The following is a 27,704-nucleotide window of genomic DNA, read 5'->3' as shown; positions in this document are numbered from 1 at the left end:
TGCCTGAAATTCAATATTTTTAGCCTACTCTGTCTTCTGAAAGTGCCTGTATATTTTATTTTCCCTGAGTGCTAAAAATTGTCTCTGTATTTTATGCATTGTTGTTTGCAGAGCTCTATTTGCAAACATAACTAACAGCTAGTACTGGAAATGATATACAGGCTGTATAACATGCCTGAAGAAAACAAATCTGTTAGCATACAAATGCACCCGACTATAAATTTCAGGGACACTATAAGAATTTTAACCTCATGGTAATTCTGTAAAAAATAAACCACAGTCACATGGGATGCATTCTTGTAGCTGTCAGGAAGGAAAATTGCTCCAGACTGTGGTTACCAGGCATGTTTCCATGGATGTGGTGCATTTTTGTGCAAAAAGCCCTGTGCCCACTCTGGTCATGGGCTTGTACGGTCAGTGAAGGAAATTTGGACCAACCGCAGCCTAAAAATCAGTTTGGGTAGCACTGCTGGTGTTCTCTGAGGATTCTCAAGCACCTGGTAGCACCATGTGAAAGTGTCCATGAGGTCTCCCCAGTATGGAGGGCACAACATTCCTGGCACAGGTTTTCCTCTTTTAGTTCCTGTCCTTGTCCCCAACACAATCACTTCTTTTGCTGTTGTTTTTAATTAATGGGGAAGGATACAGATTAAATGGAGAAAAGGTTTTCTTTGGTTCAAGGACAGTGATACCAAATAATAACAATGCTAAGCTTGAGAGCAAGGGTTCTGAGATAAACAGTGCAGTAGAGTTTGATTCATTTTCAAAATGCATTCTGATTAATACACATTTTCTGCAAGGGAACAAATGCTTCCAAACAGTTTTCATTTTTGTATGGCAAGGTTACTCTTCTCATGAGTGTAGGCTTGCTAACCTTGCTCAGAAAGCAAAAGGTCCGTGGCTTCTACCCAAAGGCATGGGCTGATATTACCCTCAGCCTATCTGTCTTGTGCAGTGGACATTCCTGTAACAAAGTGGATTTTTATTGTTTTTCAGGTTGCATTGAGCTGCATTATCAAGTAGGAGATGTCACAACAGAATGAAGCAGATCTTTCTCCCAGTGAATGGATATTCAAAGAAAAAACACAGATATTCCACAAATACTTACATTTTCACAAATTATATTTTCCCTGTGTAACACTATAGTTATTTACATACCATGTCATTTGCTGCAATTCCATTCAAGGAGAATGCATTTCAAAGCTCCTCATCAACCAGACAAGACAGAAAGAGTGGAGGTGGCCAGAATCTGAGTGAGCTTTGTATACAATTACATATGGCAGAAGATGAATTAGCCCCAGCACTTGCTCTGACAGATTGACTGGAAATATTACTAGCTAAATGCTAAACAAACAAAACAATACATTTATTTTATTTTTTTCCTGAGATCAAGTTTCAGATTTCTTATTTTCATTGCACTGATTAACACTGAAAGTGCTTTTGTGCAACAGCAACTTTACTCAAAGATCACCTGCATAGGTTCATGCAGAAAATTAACATGCAAAAAGCTGAATAATTCAGAAAGCTTTGAGTGGGTAAAAAGACAAGTGCAATGGCAGAAGTTTGCCTTTGTATAAAAATAAAATTGCTTAAGCATTTCTTTTATGAAATACAGAATTTCAGACAAAACACTTCATCTAGAAATTGTACTTTTTAAACTGGGAAGGCTTATGTAGGGTCCTTCTGCAGGACCTGTTCAATTGGCTGGGTTGCTCAGCTACAATGTGCTTCTCCTGGTCATTATCAACTCTATCCTCGATGGCAGGATAGGGTAAACACCATCAGCCATCCTTTACTATGATCCACATCATTTAGCTGCCAGACTCAGCTCCAATTAGATCAGACACATTAAGCACTGAAGCAACGGCTCTTAAAAATCAGTAGTTTCAAATCCACATTTTTCAGCTTAAGATTTTTGCTTTCTGCCCTTAATTTCACTACAGAATATAAATTGAAAAATACTGTTGATCTCTGAGCTTGAGATAATCAGCTGTAAGTATTTTTTAAAAATGCAGTAGATATTGCATTAACCAGTATTACTATTAACCACTTCCTCTGAACTACCTAATCGCCAGCATTTGCAGTCCTTCACTTTGCTGTGGATAGCTGAATATTTCTCTCTGGTAGGAGTTTTGTTCATTTTCCTGAAATCGAAACGATACATTTTTATTCTTGTAGATTCTCATCATTTGTCTCCAAATCTAAGGCAGTCATTTGCATCCATTATTTTGCTGAGCTATCATATACTACATTGTAAAGGTTGCAATTTTATTTCATTACAAGAGAAATAAACAAAAATAATAATAATAACTTATAGCTTAAATTGAGAGAACTGGCGGTGACCTTTCCCTGTCGCAGGAAGCCATTCCAACCCGTAAAACACAACTCAGGTAAGAGTTTTCAGAAGTCCATCCTAAACATGTGTCACATTTCTAATTTTCTTTGGGTTGATTGGGTAATCGGTACGTCTTTGAGGTCGTCCCTAGAGGAGAATAAAAAGCAGTTAGAGAACTGAAAGTCTTAGAAAAGCAGTCACTCAAGGGTCCTCAGGAGGTTACCTACCACCGCCCACTACAAAGCATTATGCCAAAATTAAATCCATCATCAGCAACCCACTCAAAATCTAAATACAAAGAAAAAAAACAGCAGAAAATCTAAATACAAAGAAAAGAACAAAAAAGAAAATACTTATATAAGCCTAATATGCAATGCAGAATTGGCATTACTGGGAATTCGTTAATTAGTCTTGCGCTGAGAAGTTCTTGTGTACTCTGCAATCTGTGTTCTTTCAAGCAAAAGATAGTGTTAGGCATTTCCCCTACAGTTTTCTTACAGAAACTACCCCATAAGTTGTAAAAATTGCTTAACTTCTGACATTGTTTTCCTAGTACTCTGGAAACTGCAACAAGAAGCATGCTAGTAGTTCATGTGTCAGAAAGACCATTCTCAGCATCTTCATGTTTATTCCAGATTGGCTTTTTTTTTAAGTTCCCACAACAGGCACAATCCACTCCCACTGACAGCAGAGTGTTTCCAAGCTGACCCCAGAAGGGTCGGATCAAGGCAAGCACTTGGCAGTTTTGAAAACCTTGTCATCATTTGAAACCAGTGCTGTGGATTTGCAGTTCTAATTACCTATATACTTTTACGAATATCATTGTAGAGGAAAATACAAAAATTCATTCTCAAAAGCATTCAAAAAATATATGCTATAAATATTTAAATGTGGTACTGTGACATCACACAGGCAATTACAAAGTACTTCTAAGGAGTGAAAATGACTTACAAAGTTGTAAGCCTTTATCTTTAGATAGCTTCCCTAAAGAAGCAATAAAATCAAATCATTTGCTGGGCCTAGCTCCAGTGTTGGTTTGATTTTCTCCCAAGAAGATGCAATCTACTGGCTACTGCTCCTTGCGACTTCCCCAGCTGGTGCAGGCATTAATGGAATTTCACTCTTCTTCTCAATGAAAATTTTCATGAACCCTAAGCTTTTCCCCACCTATTGACCAAATTTCCTATATTTTTTTCTCAAACCTGAATCGTGCACAGCTTGTATTGCTTTAATCTTCCAGTATTAAGCATCTTGAATAATGTATTTGGTACCTATATATTATTAAACAAGCCATGGAGGAAAATGTTAGGTAACAGATGTGGACATTTTTCTGTTATTTAATGAGATCAAGTACCTCAAGGAAAACCATGGGATAAATACAACCACCCTAGGATTTCATAGGACATCTGCGTTCTGTTTGAAATACAACACTGTTCATCCCCCCACCCTCGCCCCTCTTTATCTGTTGCCAGAACATACTGCTATTTCCCATATTTACCCTTCTTTGTTGTTTATTACAGAAACAAGGAGCAGTGGTCTAGAACTCTCTGCTGGGATTCTCATATTTCTCACATCCCTGAACCTCACATCCCTGAACCTCTTGGTGGGAACTGGGGAGTCAACTGCTCACCAGTGTAAGGGAGGAGCAAGTCCAAGACTGACTTACGAGACTGATAAGTCTATGGGGCCAGATGACATGCATCCCAGGGTCCTGAAGGAACTGTCTGATGTGGTTGCCAAGCTGCTCTCCATCATATTTGAAAAATCTTGACTCATTCTTAGTGATGGGAAAAAGAGAAACCACTGCCATTTGTAAGAAAGGGAGGAAGGAGAACCCGAGGAACTACAGGCCGGTGAGTCTCATCTCTGGTGTATGGGAAGCTATCATGGAACAGATCCTTGTGGAAGACATGCTAAGGCATCTGCAAGTTGAGCAGGTGATCCAAGACATCCAGCATGACTTCACCAAGGGAAGATGGTGCCTGACCAATCTGACGACTTTCTAGGATGGAGTGATGGCATTGGTGGACAAAGGGAAAGCAACTGATATTATCTACCTGGACTTCTGCAAGGCCTTTGACATGGTCCCTCACTACATCTTTATCTCTGAATTGGAGAGATATAAATTTGAAGGGTGGACTATTCGGTGGATAAGGAATTGGTTGGAAGGTCATAGCCAGAAGGTTGTGGTCAATGGCTCTACGTCTGTATGGAGGCAGTGCTGGACCTAAACTGCACTATTCTTCCCTATCTAACAATGTTATTCCTGCATGCCTCTTTTGCCCTAGAAATCTTACCTGCAAGAATTAGTCACACAATCCCTGCCTCATAATGCTATTTCTCCTCTCTAACAAGATAGGAACCAAGCAGTAAGTTTACTTCTGGAGTGGGGACCATGACCATGATGGACCAGGTTCCCCTGTGCCCTGCTGCATCCTTCATAGTTCTTTGCTTTACAGCAAATTCCCTGGGTTACTTATATCATATTCTCACTGTGCTCTGATATCAATTAAAGAATAATTTTATGAATTTCAATAAATTCATGCTGTGTACTGGCCCGTTTTCTGTGAAGCTTTCTCTGAAGTAGCATCGCCTCATGGAGGTTGCGGTAAGCTGGATATAACTTCACTGACATTGAGGCTGCTGGTTCACTAACCTGAAAGTCATTTTCTGATGCTGCAGAAGGTCTCAAATGCAACACATTAAAATACAAAATGCAGAGGATTAGTACCACAATAGCCATTTCATATTTAAACTCTGATATGCTACAGGTGCTAGAGCCTCTGCTTGATTTCAATTTCAGAGTTGTTTCCTCTTCAGACTAACTCAGTGCTCTACCAGTCCTGTCAGCCCTAACATTAAAAAAAAAAAAAAAAAAAAAAAAAAAAAAAAAAAAAAGCTTAATTATTCATTACATTCTACACATTGAAGGAAACAATAAAGATAGTTGTAGTGGTTTGCTGCACAGCCCAATGTTAGAGAAGCAAGTTTCTAAGACTGATCCTTAGTCAGAACAGAATGTCATCAGCATTTCCTTTACATAGTTTGGAGACTCTGTGCTCTCAGCTGGGTATCTAGCTAATTATGCATGTTTGACAGCCACATGTTTCAAAACCTGTATGCTGACTGCCTATCTGCTTTGGATGCATTTTTACAGGGATTACTGTAAAGGAAGTATTTTACTAGGAAAAGTATTGCGTAGTTTGTTGGTTTCACTGAGGAAACAGATGCCCAGATCTTTCCTCTCTTTCAGCTCTTCCACCTCACAAAAAGAGACAGCAAGATGTAGATGAATCAGAAGGCAAAATGAGTGTGTGTACCAGCTGATTTCAGGGTTGAATCTTTGAGTGGTGTTTTGGATAACGATCCACAGTCAGAGGAAGGACTTCTGCTATTGCAAGCATGTTGTATTCAATTCTGCAACCCATATGACATCAGTGATATGAATGATGAACACACATCTGGCATTATGAAACAGAGGCCCTGATCTCTAAATTGATTTGACAGATTGCAGCTCCTCCGACGCTGACACTGTAGAAATGTGTGACAAGCTGAAGGCTTTGCCTGCTATTAACCAGCCAAAAAAACCTAAGTCAAACTGCATTAGAACAAATTGCTGAAATTAGTGTAGTAGGAGTACTTCCAAATGTATCTGCATGCATCACACGTTCTGCTAACTGTTAGAACAAAAACGATGGAGGCACAGTTCTCTGTTTCTTGAGGTTATTTCTCCCCTTTCACTCAGGTTCTAATTCTTGTTCCAAACTCACTGCATTTACAGGAAAACACCCACCCAAAAACTATGGATACTCTCACAATATTTCAGATAAAGCATTGCTTCAAATAGCAAAGCAGTTCCATCTTGTCAGCTTTTAGTACACTCAGCACATTTCCCTGTCCATCAATAGACACACAATCTGGCAATTCCTTCTTATTTCTTTTTGTGTTAATCCCACCCACATAACTTCACTTCTTTCCTTCTTTCACAGACACTCAGAAAAAATATACTTTAGTCTAAAAGCTGCACCTGAGTTTCTGCATCTGTATCATCAATATTTATTAGTCTCTTAATCAAGACGTGCTGACCAATGAATATCATAGCATGACATACTCTATAGTATGTTTCATCAGTAAGGGAAAAAATATTTGCTGTCATTCGTTTATATTTCTAGTTTATTGGCCTTTTAATTTGATTTTGATAGCTTAATTTTTCTTCTGAAACAATCCACAGAGTCAGAGCAGTTATATACAGTGCAATAAATGTAGCTACAATCCATCACTCATTTCCTCTCCGGTATAAAACCACAACCACAACCAAATAATATTTCCAGTTTATAGAGTATCATTTGGAGTAGTTATGGAGAAAAATAGATCTGTCTCTATTAACAGAGTGGTGACTCACTCTGGACTGGAGAGGAAGAGTGTGGCAGTGGTGGCAAATCCAAGCCTTGCATTGTACTGCTGAAATTAGCTGAATTGCACCAGGGATGAATCTGTCTCAGTGTAATTGAGCACTCCTTTTTACAAAATGGTCTTCTGATTTATCATAGAGACGTTTATGTCATGTTAAATTGACTGATTATGAGGCTTGTATAGGAGGTTCTCCGGTCCTGCAAGATGCTGAGTCCCTAGATCTCTCTTTCTAGCAGTAGAATTTGCAAAAGTGCAGCTCCTCAGAAATGGTCCTATGGCCCTTGCTAAAGCACGAGTCTCCATAGTATTACCGCAAAATCTGATAGAGACAGGTTAAGGGATCTCCCTCACTGAACTTGGGTTTCAGAAGAAGCGCTGCATAATGAGTCAGAGTATGTGAAACAGCTCTCTGGGCACTTGGTCTGCAGATCAGCCCTCTTGGGAGTAAGAGCAAGGATTGCTCTCCTGCCATTGCTGACGGTAACAAAATACGCAATTAAACAGAAGCCTGTAACTCTACTCTCCATTTGACCTTTCCTGGCTAATGTAATCAGAATGGAGACCTTCCAGCACCTCTTGACTTATACTCCTGGCCTCCTCTTCCAGTAGCTGGTAATTTTTTCTTCAGCTCAATAATTTAGTTCAATATTCATCATTTTTTAAATGTCTTGCACATATTTTTTTTTCTTCCCTTATTCTTCGCTGAGATATTACTTTTCCCTAGGATGACTTGCCAGAACTTTTGTTCATGTTGCAAATTTATCAGTGCATTTACTGGACAACATTTATCTTCCATGAACATTTTGCCTTAGTTTCTGATTCAGTGAGTTTGAACAGAGAACAGCTGATCTAAGTGAATTTTTGTTGTCACCTTTCACTGTGGCCCCACCCAGCATACTACAGGCTTCGTACCAGGTTGGGTCAATGGGCAAGGACTTCTGAGGAATCTCTGATACAAATGCTCCCTTAATCTCTCAATCATCTAAGATAGTAGCTTTTTACATATGGAATAGAAGGTACCAATTTGAATCTGATGCCCTCAGAGACTAAGGAAGACATCCTAGTGCCTCCAGCCTGTGTAGGTGAAGCTTATAAAATCAAACTGGCAGTGAGGGAAGTGTACCATGCAGCAGGTACGTTCACCTTTGCCCATTCAAAACACTAGGCTGAAAAACCTTCATTCACTGTGATTGCTTTGCTTTCTATTTTTTCCCCACATTCATGAGCTTCTTTCTAATTATTAAACTCTCTACTGAATTTTCCCATTCAGTCTTATTTTCTGACCTTTTTTTCTGAGGTTAAAAAAAGATTGCATAAGGTATCAAGGAACCCAGCTACAGAAATCTTTTTTTTTTTCATCTCATAAAGAGGGAGATGCAAGGCTTTAGGTTCTCATTCTCCATGATTCTTTCTGTCAGTAGCTGGGCCCTGTGTTCCCACCCTCTCTCCTCCGACTCACACACACCTTGCTCTGGAAGGAGAACTTATTTTCTTTACCACCATATAGGTGTTTGCTCCTTTTCCCTAATCACCTAGAGAGTGAGGCAACTTGCAGAGTCCATCACTTTATGACCTCCTTGACTGTGGAAAAAATAGTCTGGATAACTCCTTTTCCTTCTGTTGCTCCCTGGCTCTATTTCTCATTTAAAAATAAACACATAAAAAATTGAAATGAAAAAAAAAAACAAAAAACCTTTGGGAATGTTTCCAGTTTCCACGTAGGGAAAGGGAACTGAGAAACATAACTAATCAGCAAACAGTTCAATGGCTTGCCATTTGTTTCTCCCACTTCACAAGGATTGTATTCTAAGGAAAGAGCACTACAGCATTCATTATGCAGTGTATTGGCTATAGTGGTGATTGAACTTTGTTAATGCATCCAGTAACTCAACTCTGTCAGAAAATCTCTATTTTGCAGTTAACAGGGAAGGTTATGTATGTAAAAGAAGAAAAAAAGAAAACATTACTTTGTCTAGGAAATGTTTCACTATGTTTATATATAATCACATAAACCTAAATCATGGGCTGCAAATCCACAATTTAAGGTAAACTTTCATCAAGCAATATTTGCTTTTTCAACTCCTGTATACACAAGATGGTGCCACCACTATATACTGAGCAGCTCTGTTCAAGCTGAGAAGCAATTTGTCTTCACAAGCCATTTTTAGACTGCTAAACATTCCTCCAACATATTAATATATATATATATATATTCATAATATAATAATTTTCATCTGTAGATTCTGTCTTGTTATTTTTCAAAGTATGCATGCAATTATTGATGCAAGAAGAAGCCACCTTAGCAGACTTATACAATGTATTGTCCAGGTACAAGTGCTTAAACAGACACTGTATGCTAAGTTCCTTGGATGGATTCTGAAGTTTCCCTACCCAATGAACTGCAAAGGACCTCCTAGACTATCTAATCTAGCATCTGACATGGAGGCCTGTACCTATATTTGTGTTTCAGTTTCGTGTTTCAATTCTCAGCTGTTTTGTACATGCTTTTCAGCTTTGCATTAATAATATTTTGTTTAACAAGTAATTAATGTCAAGCATGATAGCTACCAGCCACAGACACATCATTATCATTCCTATTTTTACCATTATTTTGATCATTGTTTTAATCATGGCCTGAGTGCTTCCTAAATTTCATTGTATGCTGCAGGAACTAAACACATTCTGCTATGATTTATATACAATGTCATCTCAAGACAGATTTCTGCATTGCACACATTGAAACATATCTTCAAAAATAAATGAGTTACCACTGCACCGAATGGTGAGCTTGGTATCATACCACCGCTACATTCTCAAGAGAACACTGGCAAAAAAAAAATCAATTTTCAAAAAAATATATTTTACAAATGTATAGCATAAATTATGATTTGTGTTGCTGAGAGCCCCTCACCACGCTTCACAATAGCAGCAGCTAAGAACTGAACTTCTGCAGCATGGAAGTGCAATTGGAAAATCCAACCATGAAGTGAACATGTATGTATGTAAACATGAATGTAACCATAATGTAACCATTACATGGTGTAGGGAACCTGCTTTGTCAGGGGGGTTGGACTCGATGATCTCTAGAGGTCCCTTCCAACCCCTACAATTCTGTGATTCTGTGAAGTATCTAGAGAATTGTTTGGGTTGGAATATCATCTAGTTCCAACAGCCTTGCCACAGGCAGGATTGCCAGCCACTAAATCAGTCACTAGCCCAGGCTGCTTAGGGCCCATCCTAGAACATCTCTATGGCATGGGCATCCACAACTTCTCTAGGCAGTCAGTTCCAGTACCTCACTGCCATCTCAGTGAAAAATCTACACTGGATTTTGTTTACAAAGGAACGTCAAGCCTCACATACATCTGTGCCTCCATCACATATCCACACTTCCTCTGGTCTAGTGACTGAGGAGATAAAAATAATTGCAAACATCTACTTTTGCAACAGCACATGTCTAACAACTGTGCAGCATTACTACACATCCAGAATGCATCTTTGCATTACAATGGGTTAATGTATTGTATACGTAAAGGTTAATTCTGAAGAGCTGAGCCAGAGCTTTTCTGCCTGGCGTGTCTGAAACATTTAATTAGTGATATAAATGGGCTGTTCAGAGAAGAAGCAACTTTTTGATCTTGGGAACGATGAGAAGACAATTATCTTTTCCTGTGGCAAGTTGACCCTATTCAGGGTTACCCACTGTGTTGGGAAAAAGGCCTCGCTGGCATTTGGAGGAAGAAAAATATGAAAAGCAATGCAAAGAAAAAAAGCAGACATTTAAGAAGGAGCTGACTGCAACTGTGTAATTCTAGCATGGGAGGTGGGAAGAAATATGTGGCAGGGATCCGAGGTGAAAAGATGGCAACTAAAGCCTTATTAGAAATTCCTTCCAGATATCAGGGGTGCCTGTTTCTTCTCCACCTCCCACTTCCCAGTAAATCTGTCTAAATGCGAGATTAACACCAGAGGCATGTACAAAGCAAAAGAATCAGGAATGTTTAAGGGATCATTTTACTTATCTAATTAAAATGCTAACTGACTTTTAAACATCTACTTCCACCCAAAGTCTACATTTGAGTACAGAACAATATCCACTGTGTAAAATAAAATAAAATAAAATAAAATAAAATAAAATAAAATAAAATAAAATAAAATAAAATAAAATAAAATAAAATAAAGGAAAAACCAACATCAAGATACCAGCATTACAGTTACCTTTGATGCAGAATTGGCATGTAAATCTGAACGAGGGACAGTGAACTTTGTAGACATTGGAGGAAGAGAAACAGTTGCTGTAATAAGAATATATAAAATTACTGTTATTCAGCATCCATCATGGTACAAACCACAAACAGCAGAATCAATTTGACTAGTTTTATTTAATTTTTCCTTTTATTTATTTATATTTTTTTTTTTTTGTAACTTCTAAATTTAACAATGCCATACGATCTTGAAATCTTTCCACTGCACTTATTTCTTCACAATGTATTTGCTAGAGAAACAAGGGTTTATGCCTGGGTTATAGATTCTTCACAATAATTTTGTCATTAAATGCCTGATTAAATGTTTAGATAATTACGTGGTTCTAAATGCAAATGCTGGGTAAAGATTTGGTGGAGATTTACTTTTGATTTTGAAGAGACTTTGTGCTTAAGGACTAGAATTTATAATGCCTTAGTCATCTACCAGTAGAATCATAATTCACTAGCATATTTTTACTAATGAAGTCAACAATGTGGGGAAAAGGGCTGTAAAGATGGTTGCTCAACTGTGCTTTCTTATGGAAAATGTAGACTGCTTAAAAACTGGACTTTTTCCAGCCTCTGCTCCTCTGGCTGTCGTTGTTCTACCTTGTCACTACTTTGTCATCACTGTGCAGTAACCATCTTATAGAGACCACAGATGAATAAAATTTGTAAGAGTCATTACTGTGAAACATAATTCTAAGTCTGCTTTCTTAGGGACATGAATAAGATCTGCTTATGTTCACTGTGATTGTGCATCTCCACACACATCAGTAACTCTGTAGCACTTGAACTTATTGGATGGTCTCAAGGTGTTTGTTATGTTCAAAGTCTTTCCTATCAACAGGTGAGATTGGAAATCAGGCTTTCTTGCCTCTTTTTTTCATGGAATTACTTGGGATGAAGACTCCTTAGGAAAAGACTGGGAGGAAAGATGTGTGTAAAGACCTCCATCCTCTGTTACATGGAAACACTGCAGGAGAAAGCTTGTAATGATACTCAGAAAAACTACCAGATACATTTTCTCTCATCCCTGGCTGTATAATCCCCAAAAATTATGCAAACATTAAGAGCATGGGGAGGATAGCAACATGCTACCCTGAAATATCATTACCAAAGGGAATTTTTTTTAACTACAATGTTACAGAAATTGGCATTGCAATAATTTATTGAATGAATTAAAATATGGTTATTGTTAGGTTACATACACTGCAAAAAAGCTATTAACAAAAACCCTTAAAAAAATAACAAAAAAAACCCACAAAAACACAAAACAAAAAAAACCCAAACCTATACATGGATGATCACTAAAGCCTTCTAAGGATCAGCTTTAGTCAGAACTACAGTTCAAGTCCTAGAGGTAACTGAAGGAAAAGAACTTCAAAACTGTGTCATGTCTGCTGTGTTCCCTGTGAAATTTCTTTATTTCTCTCTTCGATTTTATTCTGTGTTTTGTTTTTCTTTCAAATGTGCATATAATCATACAATCACAGAGGTTAGAATGGACCTCTGGAGATCATCTGGTCCAACCTCACTGCTAAAGTTCCCTAGGTTAGCGTCCATGCAGGTGAAGGACATGTCCAGAGAAGGAAACTCTACAACATTTCTGGGCAGCCTCTTCCTGTGCTCTGTCACTCTCAAAGTTAACAAGTTTTTCCTAATGTTCACATGGAACTTCCTATGTTCCAATCTGTGTCTGTTGCCCCTTGTTCTGTGGTTGGATGCCACTGAAAAATGTCTGTCCCATTGACTTGAATCCTGCACTTCAGATATTTAAAAGCAACGATAAGATCCTCTCACAGCCTTCTCCAAACTGAGCAGCCCCAGGGTCTACTCATACAGCATATGGTCCAGGTCTCACATCATCTTTGTCACCCTCTGCTGGACTCCCTCTAGGAGATCCCTGTCTTTCTTGAACTGAGGAACCCAGAACTAAACACAGTATTTCAGATATGGCCTCACCAGGGCAGAGTAGTGGGGGAGGATGACTTTCTTCAACCTGTTGGCCATGCTCTTCTTAATGTACCCCAGAATTCCACTGGCCTTCTTGGCCACAAGGGCACACTGCTGGCTCATGGCCAACCTGTTGCCCACTAGGACACTCAGATGCTTCTCCTTATAGCTCATTTCCAGCTGGTCAACCCCTAATCTGTTACTGATGCATGTGGTGTGTGACTTCCCAGCTGCAGGCCCCTACGCCTTCTCATGTTGAAGTTCATCAGGTTCCTCTCTGTCCAACCCTCCCATCTGTGCTGCTCTTGCTGAATGGCAGCATGGCTTTCCGCCATGCCAACCACTCCTCCCAGCTTTGTATCATCAGGAAACTTGCTGAGGGTGGACTCAACCCCTTTGTCCAGGTCACTGATGATGTTGAATGTGACCAAACCCAGTACTGAACCCTGGGAAACACCACTAGTTACAGGTCTCCAAACAGACTCTGTGCCTCTGGTCACAACCCCCTGAGCTCTGCCACTCAGCCAGTTCTCAGTACACCTCAATGTCCACTCACTTGTCTAAAAAAACCTTAACAAGGTGCTGTGAAATCTTATAATTTAATTACATGACTTGTTGCCCAAAATGCCTTTGTTGAGAGGCATAAGCAATTCACTCACTTGGGATCTGTCCTGTGTAATGTTGTTCTTCTGGAACGTATCCCTGATTTTCGCTACCACTCCTTTGTCTGTTTCCCAAATGGTCATCTGTTTTCTTCTTAACTGAAATTTTCCTAGGAAAAACAAAAACAAACAAACAAACAAACAAACAAAAAACAAAACACACAAAAAAATCAGTCGAACTTCATTATAAAAACTCTTGGATAGATGGCAAAGAAAATATTTTATGCTCTACTTCTGAAAACCAGAGCTGCAAAATATATCTGGGCCTTCCAGATATTCAACTATTGCAAATCTCACCCTCTGTTAATATTACCTGTGAAGTTCTGTTTGAAGCAAGAAAAAAAGTAAAGTAAGTGATCTCATAACTTACCCTACATGCTACCATTCATTTGTTCCAACCATAGATTCCTCTTTGGGATAGTTGGAAGCCTGCCTTTGTTTTTGGCATGGCAGGCATAAATTGATAGCGGGACTACACTGATCCAGGGATTTGTATAGAAAAGTGGAGATATTCTCAACTGTATTTGTGAAAACTGCTCCATCTAGTTTTTCGGGTAAATAACTTCACAGATCCATAGAACTTCAGAATAGCATTATTGATGTACACCTGATGAGCCAGCTATGACTACATGGCTTTTTCATGGGACAAACATGTGAAATGCCACTAAGAAGCTTGCCATGGCTACTTGGGAGGAGCAACATGTTGCATGATAGTCTTAGTTTACTTTATCTGATCTCTTGGTCTCAACAAATTGTGCTGTAGCCAAGTGAAAGGAATTACAAATGTGTGGGAAGAACCAAAAGGTAAACAGACAAGTTAAAAATAAACACTGGGGGAAGTAAAGCATTGACTTTTCCTTACTAAGCTGTTGAGCCTGGACTCACCCCAGTGCTTAAGCATTTAACTAAGCTTTCACTTAACTTTCAGACTGTAAGCAAAACTTTTAGGGAGCTGGAATGATAACCTACACTTAAAGTTAATTGCAAAATTAAAGTTTTACTGTACTAAGATTATTTCATGAACACGCAACCACACTTGCACCAGATCAGATGCAAAGAAATAGGGAGAACTGTATGCTACATCTCATTCTGGATCTGATCAGAAAGGCAGCATACAGAACCTCTGAGGGCAGTGCCAACAAGCTGAGGTTCTAGCAAGGACATTCACATGTCTGTACCATCCCCACACAGTGCAGACACCTCTCTGAATGTATGACTGATTTTGTTGCAGCACTGCTGACCCCTTCACAGGGCTTTTGGCAGAACCAAGTCAGAATCCAAGCAAAAATGCTTTCTAGTGTTTTATTCAATACCAGAACTGATATGGAGGTTGTGCTTCCTTTGGACATCCTGTTTCCTACTGATGGAGTCCTGCACTATTTATATAGATGCATTTGGTAAGAAAAAAATAAAAATAAAAATAAAAATAAAAATAAAAATAAAAATAAAAATAAAAATAAAAATAAAAATAAAAAATGGTTGATTTGGCATCATAAACTAAGAAATCACATGGAGGTTTACCAGCGTGGCGTAATTTGCATTATTTCCTCGAGAGAAAACAGTGCTGTTGTTGCTTTTAATTTATTCATTTCATCCCTCTCCTATCCCCCCCTCTCCCACCCCCTCAAAAAAAATGTTTGGCATAAATGACAATTTGCCAACAGCCCTTCACTAAACAGCCATGTATCAACACTTAATAGCTATTTTTTTTAGCTTTTCCTTTATTTTATAGTTAGGCACTAAGGAACCTCGACAGAGCCACAATTCGCTCCCCTCAGAGCCACGGGCTCGCAGTGACCTCCTGTGGAAGCGCTTGCAAACACCTAGCACCCGAAGGCAGCCAGGGGTTTCTCCCATGTGTGAGCGTATGGTTTGCCCTTCTGCAGTGCGGCACAGAGGCTGGCACATCCCTCTGACCACCCTGCAGTGGCCTGAAGAAGCCCGGTTAAAAGGAAAAAAAAAAAAAACCTCCCGGTGTGGTCATCTTACCTCACTTCATTTTCGTATGTGGATCCTGGAGGGAGGGAAAAAAAAAGTGTTTTAAACGCTGGGAAATAAAATATGGCCTGTAGAGAGCTCCCCTTAGTGCATGCACTGTGTTCCAGCTACCGCAGGAGCATCTCCCTTTATGTGCAGAACTGCAATATCCCTGCAGAGCAGCTTGCACAATGGGAAACTGGGAACAGAGCACTGCAGGTATGCTTCGACAAAGAGCCTCACTGTAGGAACAGTGAAAGCATCGTGGAAAGTTAATATACTCCTAAAATGCCCTTCTAGTTAATGTGAAGGGCAAAATTGTGTGTCACCCATGACATTAGTTACTCCAAAAGTAATGCCTCCTATTTATCACCATGGAAACCACAACAGACACAAAGAGCAAAATAACACTGTTTGATAGAGCAAATTCTCAGTGACAAAACACCATTTGTCAACACAGCCACCACCATTAGCTCTGCATTTTTGCCAGCAACGAACAAGAGCCTGCATGCTATGCTTAGAAACACCTACACCAGCAGAGGTGACACACTGGCACAGTCACCGCTGCTGAAATGCACCACCCACTGCTTCACTGCGCTCAGAGCCACTGTTTGGTCTCCACCAATGTTCAGCAAGCATTGATGAATGTCAATAGGTGTCATTTTTTCCACATAGATGAATTCAGCGACATACCTTTGCTTCAGACACACTTCTGTATCTGATGTCATTGTGTCAGACTGCCCCTCTGCTGCCGTCTGTCACCAGCAACAAAATGTAATGGAACACTGATAGCAACATTCAACCTCTACTGCCATCCAATCAGCATCCACCTCCGATGTTGTGGACCAACATAATAAAACAGAAGGCATTGCTTTTGGAGCAGCCCTCATACTTTGGAACCAAGTTATAGGAGAAAGGTGAAAGTAAGGAGCATTTTAACCAAGTCATTTCTAAGAGCATGATCATTCTGCCCACCCTACTGCTTACACAACTCTAGACTCCATAAGTAGTTTCTATCTTGTTTAAGATCTTTTTTAACGTACAGGGCAATTATGAAGTTCCACTTACCTTTCTTTAGGCAGCAGCAGCGCACGACAACCCAAATAAGAATTATCAGAAGAATAAAACCAACAATTGAAAACACAACTGCCAGAACAATAACCCACGTGCTTGTGCTGTCTTCACCATAATTGCTTTCTGTTAAATTAAATGGATAAATATTGCATTATCAGAGACTCAAAACATTGTTTTCATAATATTGACTTTTTCTGCAAGAAGCTATTAACTGCTTGTTGATTAGAATCATAAACTCATAGAATCATTAAGGTTGGAAATACCTCTAGGATAACCCAGCCCAACCAGCAGCCCAGCCCCACCCTGCCCACGTCCCTCAGTGTCACATCCACACTGCTCTTGAACACCTGCAGGGATGGTGCCTCCACCACCTCCCTGGGCAGCCTGTGCCTTACCAACATACTATTTAGCAAGGAAGCTGTGTTATCCAAGCCATGATCTCTGTATTTATGGGTAGCTTCCAAGAACTCAGAATGTTTCCAAAAGAAAATTATTTATCATGTTTTTAACTTTTCCAACAGTTTTCCTCCTTCTGAAATATACACAGCTGTTCTATTCCAAACAAAACTTCATTCTGTAGATATGCTGAGTCCCCCATCATCCTTTGGAGATATCTGGGGTTAGAAGAAGGCATAAAAATTCAATTTTGACAAGTATCGAGCACCTTACCTACCTACACTTGTCAGTGGAGAGAAATGAGCTACTTTAGGCTACAACGCATCTGGCCAAATGTGTATGTGCCCCTCCAGATGAAATTATTAGTTCTGAAGAAGCTTCCATTTCCCACCACTGACCACAGTGATTGTTCTAGGTTTTCAGTAATGACAGAGATCTTGGAGATCTCCAGCCTGTAGATGAGATTTTACAATAAATCCCATCTTGGGATTTCTCCCACTAATTTCAGCAGGTGTTTGAATTTTGGACATACTTTGTAGCTCATCAGTTATCCACTTAAAGAGCACTGAACACCCAAAAAGTTAAAGAGAAGCACAATTCAGAGGACTGAAGCTATCAAACCATCTTCACTACTGGTATTTTCATAACAATAAATAATTCCTTTATTATTATTATTATTTTCTTTCCTTTTTCTCTTTTTTACTGTAACGCACAGTGATAAATGAGGTGATATCAGGATAATTCGGTGTCTTAGGAAGTGTGTTCATAGCAACCAGCTCCACTAACAAAGATCCTGCATCACAGAATGTTAAGAATACCCCACATTCCTCACACAGCTGGATGCACAAGGAAGGTGCCAGGTCTGACTGTCACATCATCCTACCATTTGGTTTTGACCAAACGTGCTAGAAGCACCTCTAATTTGTCTACCTTTTGAAAAGCAGACACCAAATTGCTTTGACAGTTCTTTAGAAACAAGCTTTTGATGACACATTTGGAAATATCCAAACAATGCCCCAACACATGGGGTTTACGATTGTCACATCCTTATTAGAGGTCTCAGTTAACAATCACACAGCCGTATGTAACTGATAGCATCTGGGAAAGATACCACAGCAATGCAGACTGCAGGTAATCATGCCCCAGATGTGTGACCCAGACTATGTGCTGCTTTACTTATGGCAAGAATAAAGAAAGAAAAGCATTCTAACTATGAATTTAACTGGAATGCCTGGGTTTTTGTCACTTCAGACTGCAGAAACACAGGACCAGAGCCTCCTACAAAGCTTGGGCCTTAGTTAGTTTGACTTCTCCAAATTTCAGGTCATTTTGATTAGGATTAAAGAAGTCTGGAACAAATTGCTTAATGCACAATCAGCACATTTTGAAATTCATCTGACAATTAGAGAAAACAAGCTCTCAGCAACCTGCAGACTAGTAATTAAATCTGCAGGCTGCAATCAGTTGTGATTACAATTGGTGAGGAACTTGTTCACAATATTTCTGTCCAGAAGTACTGCAACAAAGATACATATTGTGCTCTGTTTTGTTCCATAAAGCAAGCCACAGGAATTTCAATGTCTAAAATATGAAAGACACAACTACTTAGCTATAGAGGTTAGAAACTGGAACTGAGACTAGCAGATGTGAATGCAAGGCCTGCCAGTTCAGTATGAAAGTACAAGTAAATGCACATCAAATTACATTAGGTGTACAGTGTGGAGAAAATCACTTCCTCATTCCATAGGGCACTCTCCAATGTGGCCTTGAGCATCTTCAGGGATGGGGCACCACAACTTCTTTGGGCAGCTGTGCCAACACCTCACCACCCTCTGAGGAAATAATTTCTTCTTAACATCTAGCATAAATCTTCTCTCTTTTCATATAAAGCCATTCCCCCTTGTCCCATCACTGTTAGTCAGTCCCTCTCTTCCTTACAGGCACCCTTCAAGTACTCCCTTCCACTGCTCTTCCTAAAGCAGCCTACAAGCTCACTTATGTAAAGTACTTTAAGAAAAGGAATTTTCTCTAGCATGTGCTGATGCCAAAGGAGAAACTAGAGACTCGACAATGCTGGACATCACTTCTTGAATGCTTTGGAATTTTCTGGTTAAGAAAAAAGACAAAGGAAGATCAGGCACCTGGCATATTCTCAGTCTCCATTTCTGCAGTCCAAAGACCACACAGAGTCAACACTGACGCCACAAAGAGCTTGGGAACAGCTAAGGGACACTGCCAAGAGCCTCATTTCCAATAACAGCTTTGTGAATACATCTGTTGCAATAACTTCATAGAAATTCTCAAATCTGGGGCTCAGCCAAACTTTGCTGGAAGTGAGGTACCTATGAGGATGAGTAACTGATGCAAAAATGCATCTCTGTGTTAGCCATATGAAGAGGTTTGAGATTAGGAGTGATTTAGACATGTAGGAAGAATGCTGGTGAGGTGATAGCTGGCTGAAGGGGGCTCAGAGGGCTTTGGGTTGCAGTTTTCCTGCGTGGTCAAGTACTGCTTATCAAGAACTTGGAGGAATTAGATTCCTCAAGTTTTAAGTGAAGGCTGGATTGTACAATACAACAGCCTTGGGAAGGACTGAAAGGTTTGAAATTTCATGTGTGACGTACATTACATATCTTCCTCTGTCATAAATGTCAGGTCTATTTCATTCTAATAATCTGAAGACTTCATATGCTGAAATGCTAACAGATGTTGAGTGTCTGATGCTGCAAAATGATTTTTCTGAAGAACAATGAAAGATGGCCCTATACAATCACTATTTATGCTTCATGACATCTGTTTTTCTCCTCTTCTGATTTACAATAAGTAGCTATGGAAACTGAGGGTGTATACTTCAGTACTTCACAAACAAGTAGGCAGAGGAATTTATTAATTTCCTCACAAAAGTTCTATTTTGCTTAGTCATTAGGAGCAATCTGACTACAAAATAATCACATTAAGAGTGGCAAAATGAACTTCTGAAAAGACAAACTGATAATGATTCATGCATTAAAGGCAAAATTACTCCACCTCCTCAGTTGTTTGTATGTAAAAACTTTTATATGATACCCTTCACCAAAACTCTATGAGAGAACGTTTTGGATGCGGCATATTCACCTAGAAGAATCAGTACATCTAGAGAAGCTGTCAGTATGATCATAGAAGTTCACTATGCTCACCACATTACCAAGAGAAACACAGATTAGAGGCCCTACTCTGCACAGAAGTCAGATGGGGTTCCATAGACTCACCATGAAGAAAAAAAGTACTCCATATAACCCAAGCAATTCCCATGGACTAAGACCAATAAAAGGGATGTCACTGTAGGGTGGACTGTGTCACCATCTCAGCAGTGTAGCTATATCCAGCAACCCTAGCTACCTGCCATGCTATTAGCTCCTCAAGTTCAACTTGTCTTGAGAGTCCTCTGCTTTATAGTTGAGGTGCTTGCCCAGTCCTTATACAGAAATGCTCCCAAGGATTATCTGGGATTGTCTTCCTATCTGCATTAAACCATTACTAAATTGCAAGGAGATGCTGCATTTTAATTGCTCTTGTTGCATTATGGAAAAGAGAAGCATTTTCCATAGGATTCAGCTAGATCGTGAAGTTAGATCTTCAGTGAGAGTTTAACACTTGCTTTTTCCCACATTTTCAGGGCAAATCAGATAAAAATCACCATTTTCTTTATGAACATCCTAATACTATGAACACATAAAATTGTGAAATACAAAGGTAGTCAGTGAGGTCGAAAATTAGCAGCATTACCAAAAAATGCTGACAAAGTTAGCAACAATATTTAGGGTTATCAAATGCTTCACTAGTAGTTCTTGAAAGATTTGCTTAGTTTAATATGCAACCCTGAATTTCCCTAAATAAAAGTCAATTAAAAGCAACTGATGCACTGTTCCAAGAGTTTTACAAATGTTGCTGTAGTAGAATTTTCATGTTCCTCCATGATGTGAAAGTGACCATAACAGTAGGAGGGTTACAGGCCTAATTAATCTAAGACTTTGTGGTTCATTAGACTTGTACCAGTAGTGAAACACTCTAGTAGTGAAGTTTCCTGTACCTGCATACCAGGTGAAACTACCAAGTCCTAATTCTATCACCTTTGCATATCTAACAGTATTTTAGTTACAAACGAAAGCCTTTTCAAAGCAATACAAAGCATAAAGCACAGTTCTGAGAAAACAGAAAAGGCAAAGTACAAAAAGCACTCACCTAGAGTAGAGTTGCCAACAATAACAGCTATGGTTGTATTCTGAGGGTTAGAGAGTGCTTCTATGTCAGCTAAACATGTCAAAATCTCAGTATTCATTGGAGTCAAAGTCAGGAGGCTGAGGGCATTGTGGAGGTCATTAGATCCTTGACTTTGCTGGGTAACATATCTTGACTTATCAATAAGAGTGTCATTTGTCATCCAGGTAATGTCCGGAGCTGGAGACCATCCTAATGCTTCACAGACAATTTCAACTGTTGTGTTCTCTTTAACCATTAAAGTGCTGTTTTTGATGAGTAAAGATCCATTAACTGTGGGAGTGAGAAGAGGTTTTGTTTTTCCACAATATTTAGCCACATTGCCTTCCACCCAATAGTTCTAAAGCTTACCTTGCCAACTCAAATTAGCTATACCTTGAGACATTAATTTTAAAACAGCTGATTAACAATGATATAAGATATTCATGATACAAACAAGCAGATGTTGCAGCTAAATGGGCACATTATTCAGTATGCTTAAAGCACTAGTCTTAGCTTACAGTAGCTTTTCATTAAAAAGCAGGAAATTACACTTTTGGGGCATAATATTATTTTTCTAGTTGAAGGACAATATAATGAAATAATACTGTTTCTCCATAAGCTTTAAGTATAGCCTTGGAAACTATACCAAGACAGACAGCTGAGATATTCCCATTGCATGAAGCAACTCTGAAATGGACAGTGTCTGACAGTGAGATACTGCTTTATTGGGTGTACTCTGTCACTACTGATGCTTTGAAGAGAAGGTCTCGTACACAGGGACTTGATGTTCAGGAGTGTTTTTCTTCTTTGGAAGTGGTAGTTTGCAACAGCTATGGCATGAAGAGTATCACATTGTATCTCAAAGACTTTACTTCTGCACAACATTAAATCAAACTCAAAAAGTGGGCTACACACAGATTCCTAAGTCAGACAGCAGGAGGGGAATCTATCCTAAAGATAGCAGAAGGTCCGGGAGGGGAGTGAAGGTAATCCATAATGTTTCTAGGCAAAAGATCCATTTTGACGTCAGGCCAGTGGGCCTGATACAGACTTCTGGCACTTCAATATAGTCCAGTGAAGAATAAGAGAGATAACAGGGAAAAACAAGGGCAGTTCAAGCCTTTTTAAAGGCACTTTGTGAGTGAAATCTGCTTTGACTGAAACTAAGACAAGATCATCTGTGGAGAGGAATAATAGTAAATAAGAACATACTCTTTTGCAGGGTAATTTGCACAATTAATAAGAGGATTTCTGTAAATGTGATACAATAAAATAGCTTTCTACTGGTGGCTATACACACCTTGCACAGAAAGAAAGGCAAAGCTGTTACCATCAATCTTCTGAATGCTGCATTCAATTTTTCCAGAGTCATTTAGCTGAGTGTCGCGGATGATCAGCTCTGAGGTGAAACTTTCACTGTTGTTATAGCTATGAGAGGTGAAGCGATCTGATGTTTCAATAGCTCCATGAAAATTAATGACAGTGAGGACAGGATTTGTATTCAACAACCAAATGAGAATTGTCCATCCATTTGATACTGTGCAATTAAACCGGGCTTCTGAACCAGCAAGGACTGTAGCATTAGTAGGGCCACTCAGAATAGAATAACAAGAACCAAGACCTGGAAAGAAAAAGAAAACAACCTGTAAATACAAAGTATTTCACAGTGAGAATAGTGAGGCACTAGAACAGGTTGCCCAGAGTTGTGGCGGAAGCTCCATTCCCAGAAATATTCAAGATCAGGCGACTCTATGCTCTGAGCAACCTCATCTAGCTATGGATGTCCCTGTACCTGATGTTTTCAGAAGTGTTCTTACCTCATTTTCTATAGTGTTTAACAGTAGTAGATAACTTTTCCTTTGCTGAAGGATAAGTTCCACTTTTAGATAAGGAAACACATGAGATAACTAGATTTTAAATGAATAAAGGAGTGTGTACCAGGTTCTCTCTCCATAACTGAGATTGCTACTGATTTTTTTATCTTTCCATATACTTTCCCCTGTTCACCAATCTCTTACCTTATTTCTCTTGCAGGCACCTCATACACCCCATACACCATTTCAGGCTTTCTGCTAACCAAAGCTGCTTGAATTCATGAGTTTGCCTCCTTAAAAGGTACCATGAATCTTATCTACTATTCTGCAGAACCAAAAGCTCACTTCTAATCATGGCATTTTATTTTCTCCTCCTTGTCTACAGGCTCCGGATCTCATTGCTCCCAAAAGAACCTGCCTGCAGCTGTTTCCCAGGCAGGTGTTAGATCTCCCGTGCATGAGAAGGCAGAAGCACTTGCTTCTCCTAAGCAGGAAGTGAAGGACAAAGATAAAGAGCCTCTTTTCAATGCAGCAGCTGTGACTTTCATCCCACAAATGCTCAGGGAAAATGGGCAAATCTTAAAATATTCATCAGGGAGAGAACATTGTATTCTCTGAGGGACAAATCTTCAAACATTAAGACACACACACACAAAAATAATAATCTGGGTTGTCCTTAGGGAATAGGACTCAGTAGAACACTTCTGTGTGAAACTGGGAACCTGGGTCTTTGTTCTTCGTGATTCCCTCTGGGTTTTGGCTAGGTTCTATTGGTAATAGGTGGACAGTTGGACTGAATGATCTTGTAGGTCATTTCCAACCTTGATGATTCTACAGTTCCCCAGAACATGCTATGCCCACATGCAGTAGAAAAAAGGCAGAGCTACTACCAATGGCTTTCAAGGAGTAGATGACAAAATAGTCATCAAGCAATTTAGGTCGGTTGCAGGTGAAGTGAAGCAGGGAAGGAAGATTCACACTGTAGGGTCACCCTGTAGGCCTCACTGTTACTAAGCATCACTTTTAAGGACTGAGGTTCCACAGACTCTCTGCGGTTCAGCCAAAGAGACCTACCTCACCATCAAGTTCTGTCACTTTCTGCCAAACATTCATCCTGAGGAAGCAGCAGTATTGCCAATGTTACCCTAATGATTCAAGCCGTAGCTCTGCATCATTACAGCAATCAGACACTACAGTCCATGGCAGTGTAATTAAAACTCCATGTCTGCAAAATCAGCCTGAGTATAAGTGTTCAATTATTTGCCAGGAGAAATCATGAAATGACTGTTACTCCAGCGCTAAGTGTATTCAAGACAATGATGTAATTTTTAAAGGGTTTGTCCAACTCAAGTTTAGTTCATTTTATGTAGTTTAATTATTAATGGATTCATTTACAAATTACTGAAAAATTCATGTTTCATTTGGTCATTAGCTGGCACAAGAAGGAAGGTATATACTGTATTGTTTCACATAAAAGGAAGGTTTAATACTTGCACAAACCTTACAGGATCCTTATCTCATTTACAACTTTACAAGCAGAACCTCTGTGCAGGCACTCCTGGCATACGATCCATAATCCCATTGTTCCTACATCAACACCATTTTCTAATTCCCAGCTCTCACTTAATCCAGGGCAGTTTATATCTATGCAGTTTTGTGCCAAGAATTGTTCTTTAATATAAATAGCTCCTCTCTGTCTTCAAACACATGCAGGGGGTGGACAGACAAGAGTCCTTTCAGCCTTTGTTTTACAGGTTTTGAAAAACCTAGCTGGCTCTTTGTGTGCTTGACCCAGAATTCTCTCATGTTTATATATATATATATATATAAAGCCTTACAGAAATTTTCCACCTTCCTTATGTTACCACCACCGTTTTCCAGAGCATATCTGTGTATGAGCAATAAAACATTAAATAAAAAGCAAACATCACTTTTACTGATAGCCAATAAAGCCAGATAAGATATGATTAAGCATATTTTTGTTCAACTTAGTCAAACATTTTTTCCAGTAAGATTTCCTCAAAGTTTCAGTCTTGTAAAGGTGAACTGAAATGCTTTAAAACAAGAAACACCTTGAAGACCAACTCAGCAATCCAATCTAAAGGCATACTGTAATATGTTGCTTTATAAATCATAGACTGGCCTGGGTTGAAGAAGACCTCAAAAATCATCCAGTTTCAACCCCCCTGCTATGTGCAGGGTCACCAACCACCAAACCAGGCTGCTCAGGGCCACATCCAGCCCAGCCTTGAATGCCTCCAGGGATGGGGCATCCACAGCCTCCTTGGGCAGCCTGTTCCAGTGTGTTACCACCATCTGTGTGAAAAACTTCCTCCTAATATCTAACCAAAAACTCCCATCTCAGTTTAAAACTATTTCCCCTTGTCCTGTCACTGTCCACCCATATAACATTGAACACAATAAAGCGACTAAAAGCTCTTTTGTCTCTCTTCTCTTTTTTACTTTCTGAATGTTAGAGATTGCCTTTGTGCCTGTGGATGGTATTATTTACAGAGCTTCAAGTTTTCTAATGAACATGTACTGATGAAGTGCATTCCAGTGAGTCAGTTTGCCATACAATATGTTCCTTTCCCCTCATACTCAACATCCAAGTTCCATGATTCCTGTTCAAACAGATATTGCTGACTTTGAGACACTGCCCTAAGCCTAAACGTATCTTTGAATTATATTTTTTCCCTTCACATTGTAACCTCCCTTGACAATACTACCCCCTTTACAGCTATAGTGTCTATAGCACATGGATGTGTTGAGATTCCTGATTTTGACACTCTGTGTGCATTTTTCCTAGTTGGCTTAGGCAGACATAAACAGCTACCATGATGACGGACTCAGCTGTCCGCAAACTTCCTCGGACTTAGCACTAAAATGCATTTAACTGCTCATTTAGGAATGCAGTATTTATTCATACTGTTCCTCTTAATGTTAGCTCTCATGTGTACATTTGTGTTTTGTTTCTTCGCTTGCGCAAACATTTTTCTCTCTTAAGGAGCATAGTGGCTTGCCACAGCTCTGAATAAACGAGTTGACTTTCAGGACACTGCTAGCTGCTAATCATTTACTATGAGACCACATCTGTGAGTTCCACTACAGGCCTGAAATCTATTGCTAAACATGAATAATTGGCGATCAGTTACTCTAATAGTACATGGCTAATAATTGCTTTCATCACATCAAGAGGATATAGTAGGTAGGTATGTGTTACCCCTTGATTTATCTAATATAATCCTATTTTATTTGTCCACAGGTATGGTGAGATCAACATCTTCCACTGACCAGATCTGCTGAGTAACAGACGCACTTTCACTGTCTTCTGAGATCCAGAAAACAGGCTTATAAGCCTTGGATGGGGTTCTTACGGGTGGCAGGAGGATCAAGGAATGGGAAATTGCTCAACCTTGCCTCCGTTTGTACCTAAGGAGTTTTAAGAGCCTTCTCTATCAGTTGCAAAAATATTTTTGGTGATTATAAACTCACCTCTGTATCTTTTTGCCCTTTTTTTTTTTTTTTTATCTTGCAGTGGCACATAGAGTCCCAAATCAACAATTACTTCCATTGTTCAACCCATATACAAACACTGATAAAGTCACTTCTGTAAGGTCAAAGAGGACGTTCACAACAGAAGTGAGAACTAAACTGAGCTACCAGTCCTTTAAGCTGGCATTCTTAGTTCTTTTATTGGGCTTTGTTTCTTACATTAGGAAGAAAAAAAAATGCTTGCTTCATTTGCATAATGCTTAAAAAATAACTTGCAGATGGTTGCTTTCAACCGAATTAAAGCTTCAGGCTGGACTGCTATCACACTTCACAGGAATTATGTGTTCAGTGCTTAATAGCTGGTTTAACTTCTGCTTTCCCATATACAACCAGTAATAAATCCCACACAAACAACCTCACCAATGACTTTGCAACAGGGAAGTTTCAGACTGCCTTCATGATGCTTCATTACCACTTGAACTTTGAAGAGCAGAGCTGAGTTGGGACACCTCCTCTGAGTCACATCATTAAATGTTTATAAGGAAGTGACCAATGGTGAAAGTTTCCTTCATATGATAACTGTTTACGGTATTTCAGTTGCTCAGTTCTTCCCAACACAAATACACATCAACACCCTTAGGAACTCCTTATTTCCTCCTGTGTCACATCACCATGGGTTTTGGAGACACAGAATTGCCTCTTCAGTTCTCAGGGCCATAGCTGACACTTGCACTAAGGGAACATCATTTTCCATGGAACTGCCTTTGCTTTTGTCCCTGGTATTTTTCCTTTCCCGCCTGAAGGAACTCTAAAGAATTGCTTTGTCATTCTGAGGGTTTCAGCAGCATTTCAGGGCTTTAAGACATGGTTACCTTTCCCTCTCCTCCTCTACTGACTTGCCCTTTCCTCCTTGTGTGTGTGATCTATTTGGATGCAGCACAGCTGAAGTCAGGATTGGGTTCATCCTTTTGCCATAACAACTCTTTTTTTCCCCCCATCACCACTATGATATTTTAAAAATATTCTCCTCTTCAGTACTGCTACCAACCTCCCAAAACTCCGTATTTTATCCTTCAGTTATTGTGCCATCTGTGTCCTT

General features: G+C 39.4%; 1 protein-coding gene across 1 annotated transcript in view; it reads right to left on the bottom strand.

Moving 5' to 3' along the window:
* Positions 1–756: 756 nt before the first annotated feature.
* IGSF5 (immunoglobulin superfamily member 5) overlaps positions 757–27,704 on the bottom strand; it is a 32,235-nt gene continuing 5,287 nt past the window's right edge. Inside the window, exons 3-9 of the mRNA XM_015882824.2 lie at positions 22,597–22,917; positions 21,279–21,587; positions 16,656–16,784; positions 15,600–15,624; positions 13,608–13,720; positions 10,967–11,043; positions 757–2,482 (exon numbers count right to left, since the gene is read on the bottom strand). Coding sequence (XP_015738310.1) covers positions 2,414–2,482; positions 10,967–11,043; positions 13,608–13,720; positions 15,600–15,624; positions 16,656–16,784; positions 21,279–21,587; positions 22,597–22,917 — 1,043 coding nt within the window. The 3' untranslated portion in view covers positions 757–2,413. The remainder of the gene's footprint in view (positions 2,483–10,966; positions 11,044–13,607; positions 13,721–15,599; positions 15,625–16,655; positions 16,785–21,278; positions 21,588–22,596; positions 22,918–27,704) is intronic.

Source organism: Coturnix japonica, chromosome 1, assembly GCF_001577835.2.
Source record: "Coturnix japonica isolate 7356 chromosome 1, Coturnix japonica 2.1, whole genome shotgun sequence".
Classification (NCBI taxonomy): Eukaryota; Metazoa; Chordata; class Aves; order Galliformes; family Phasianidae; genus Coturnix; species Coturnix japonica.
This window is presented reverse-complemented; position numbering and strand designations above follow the sequence as displayed.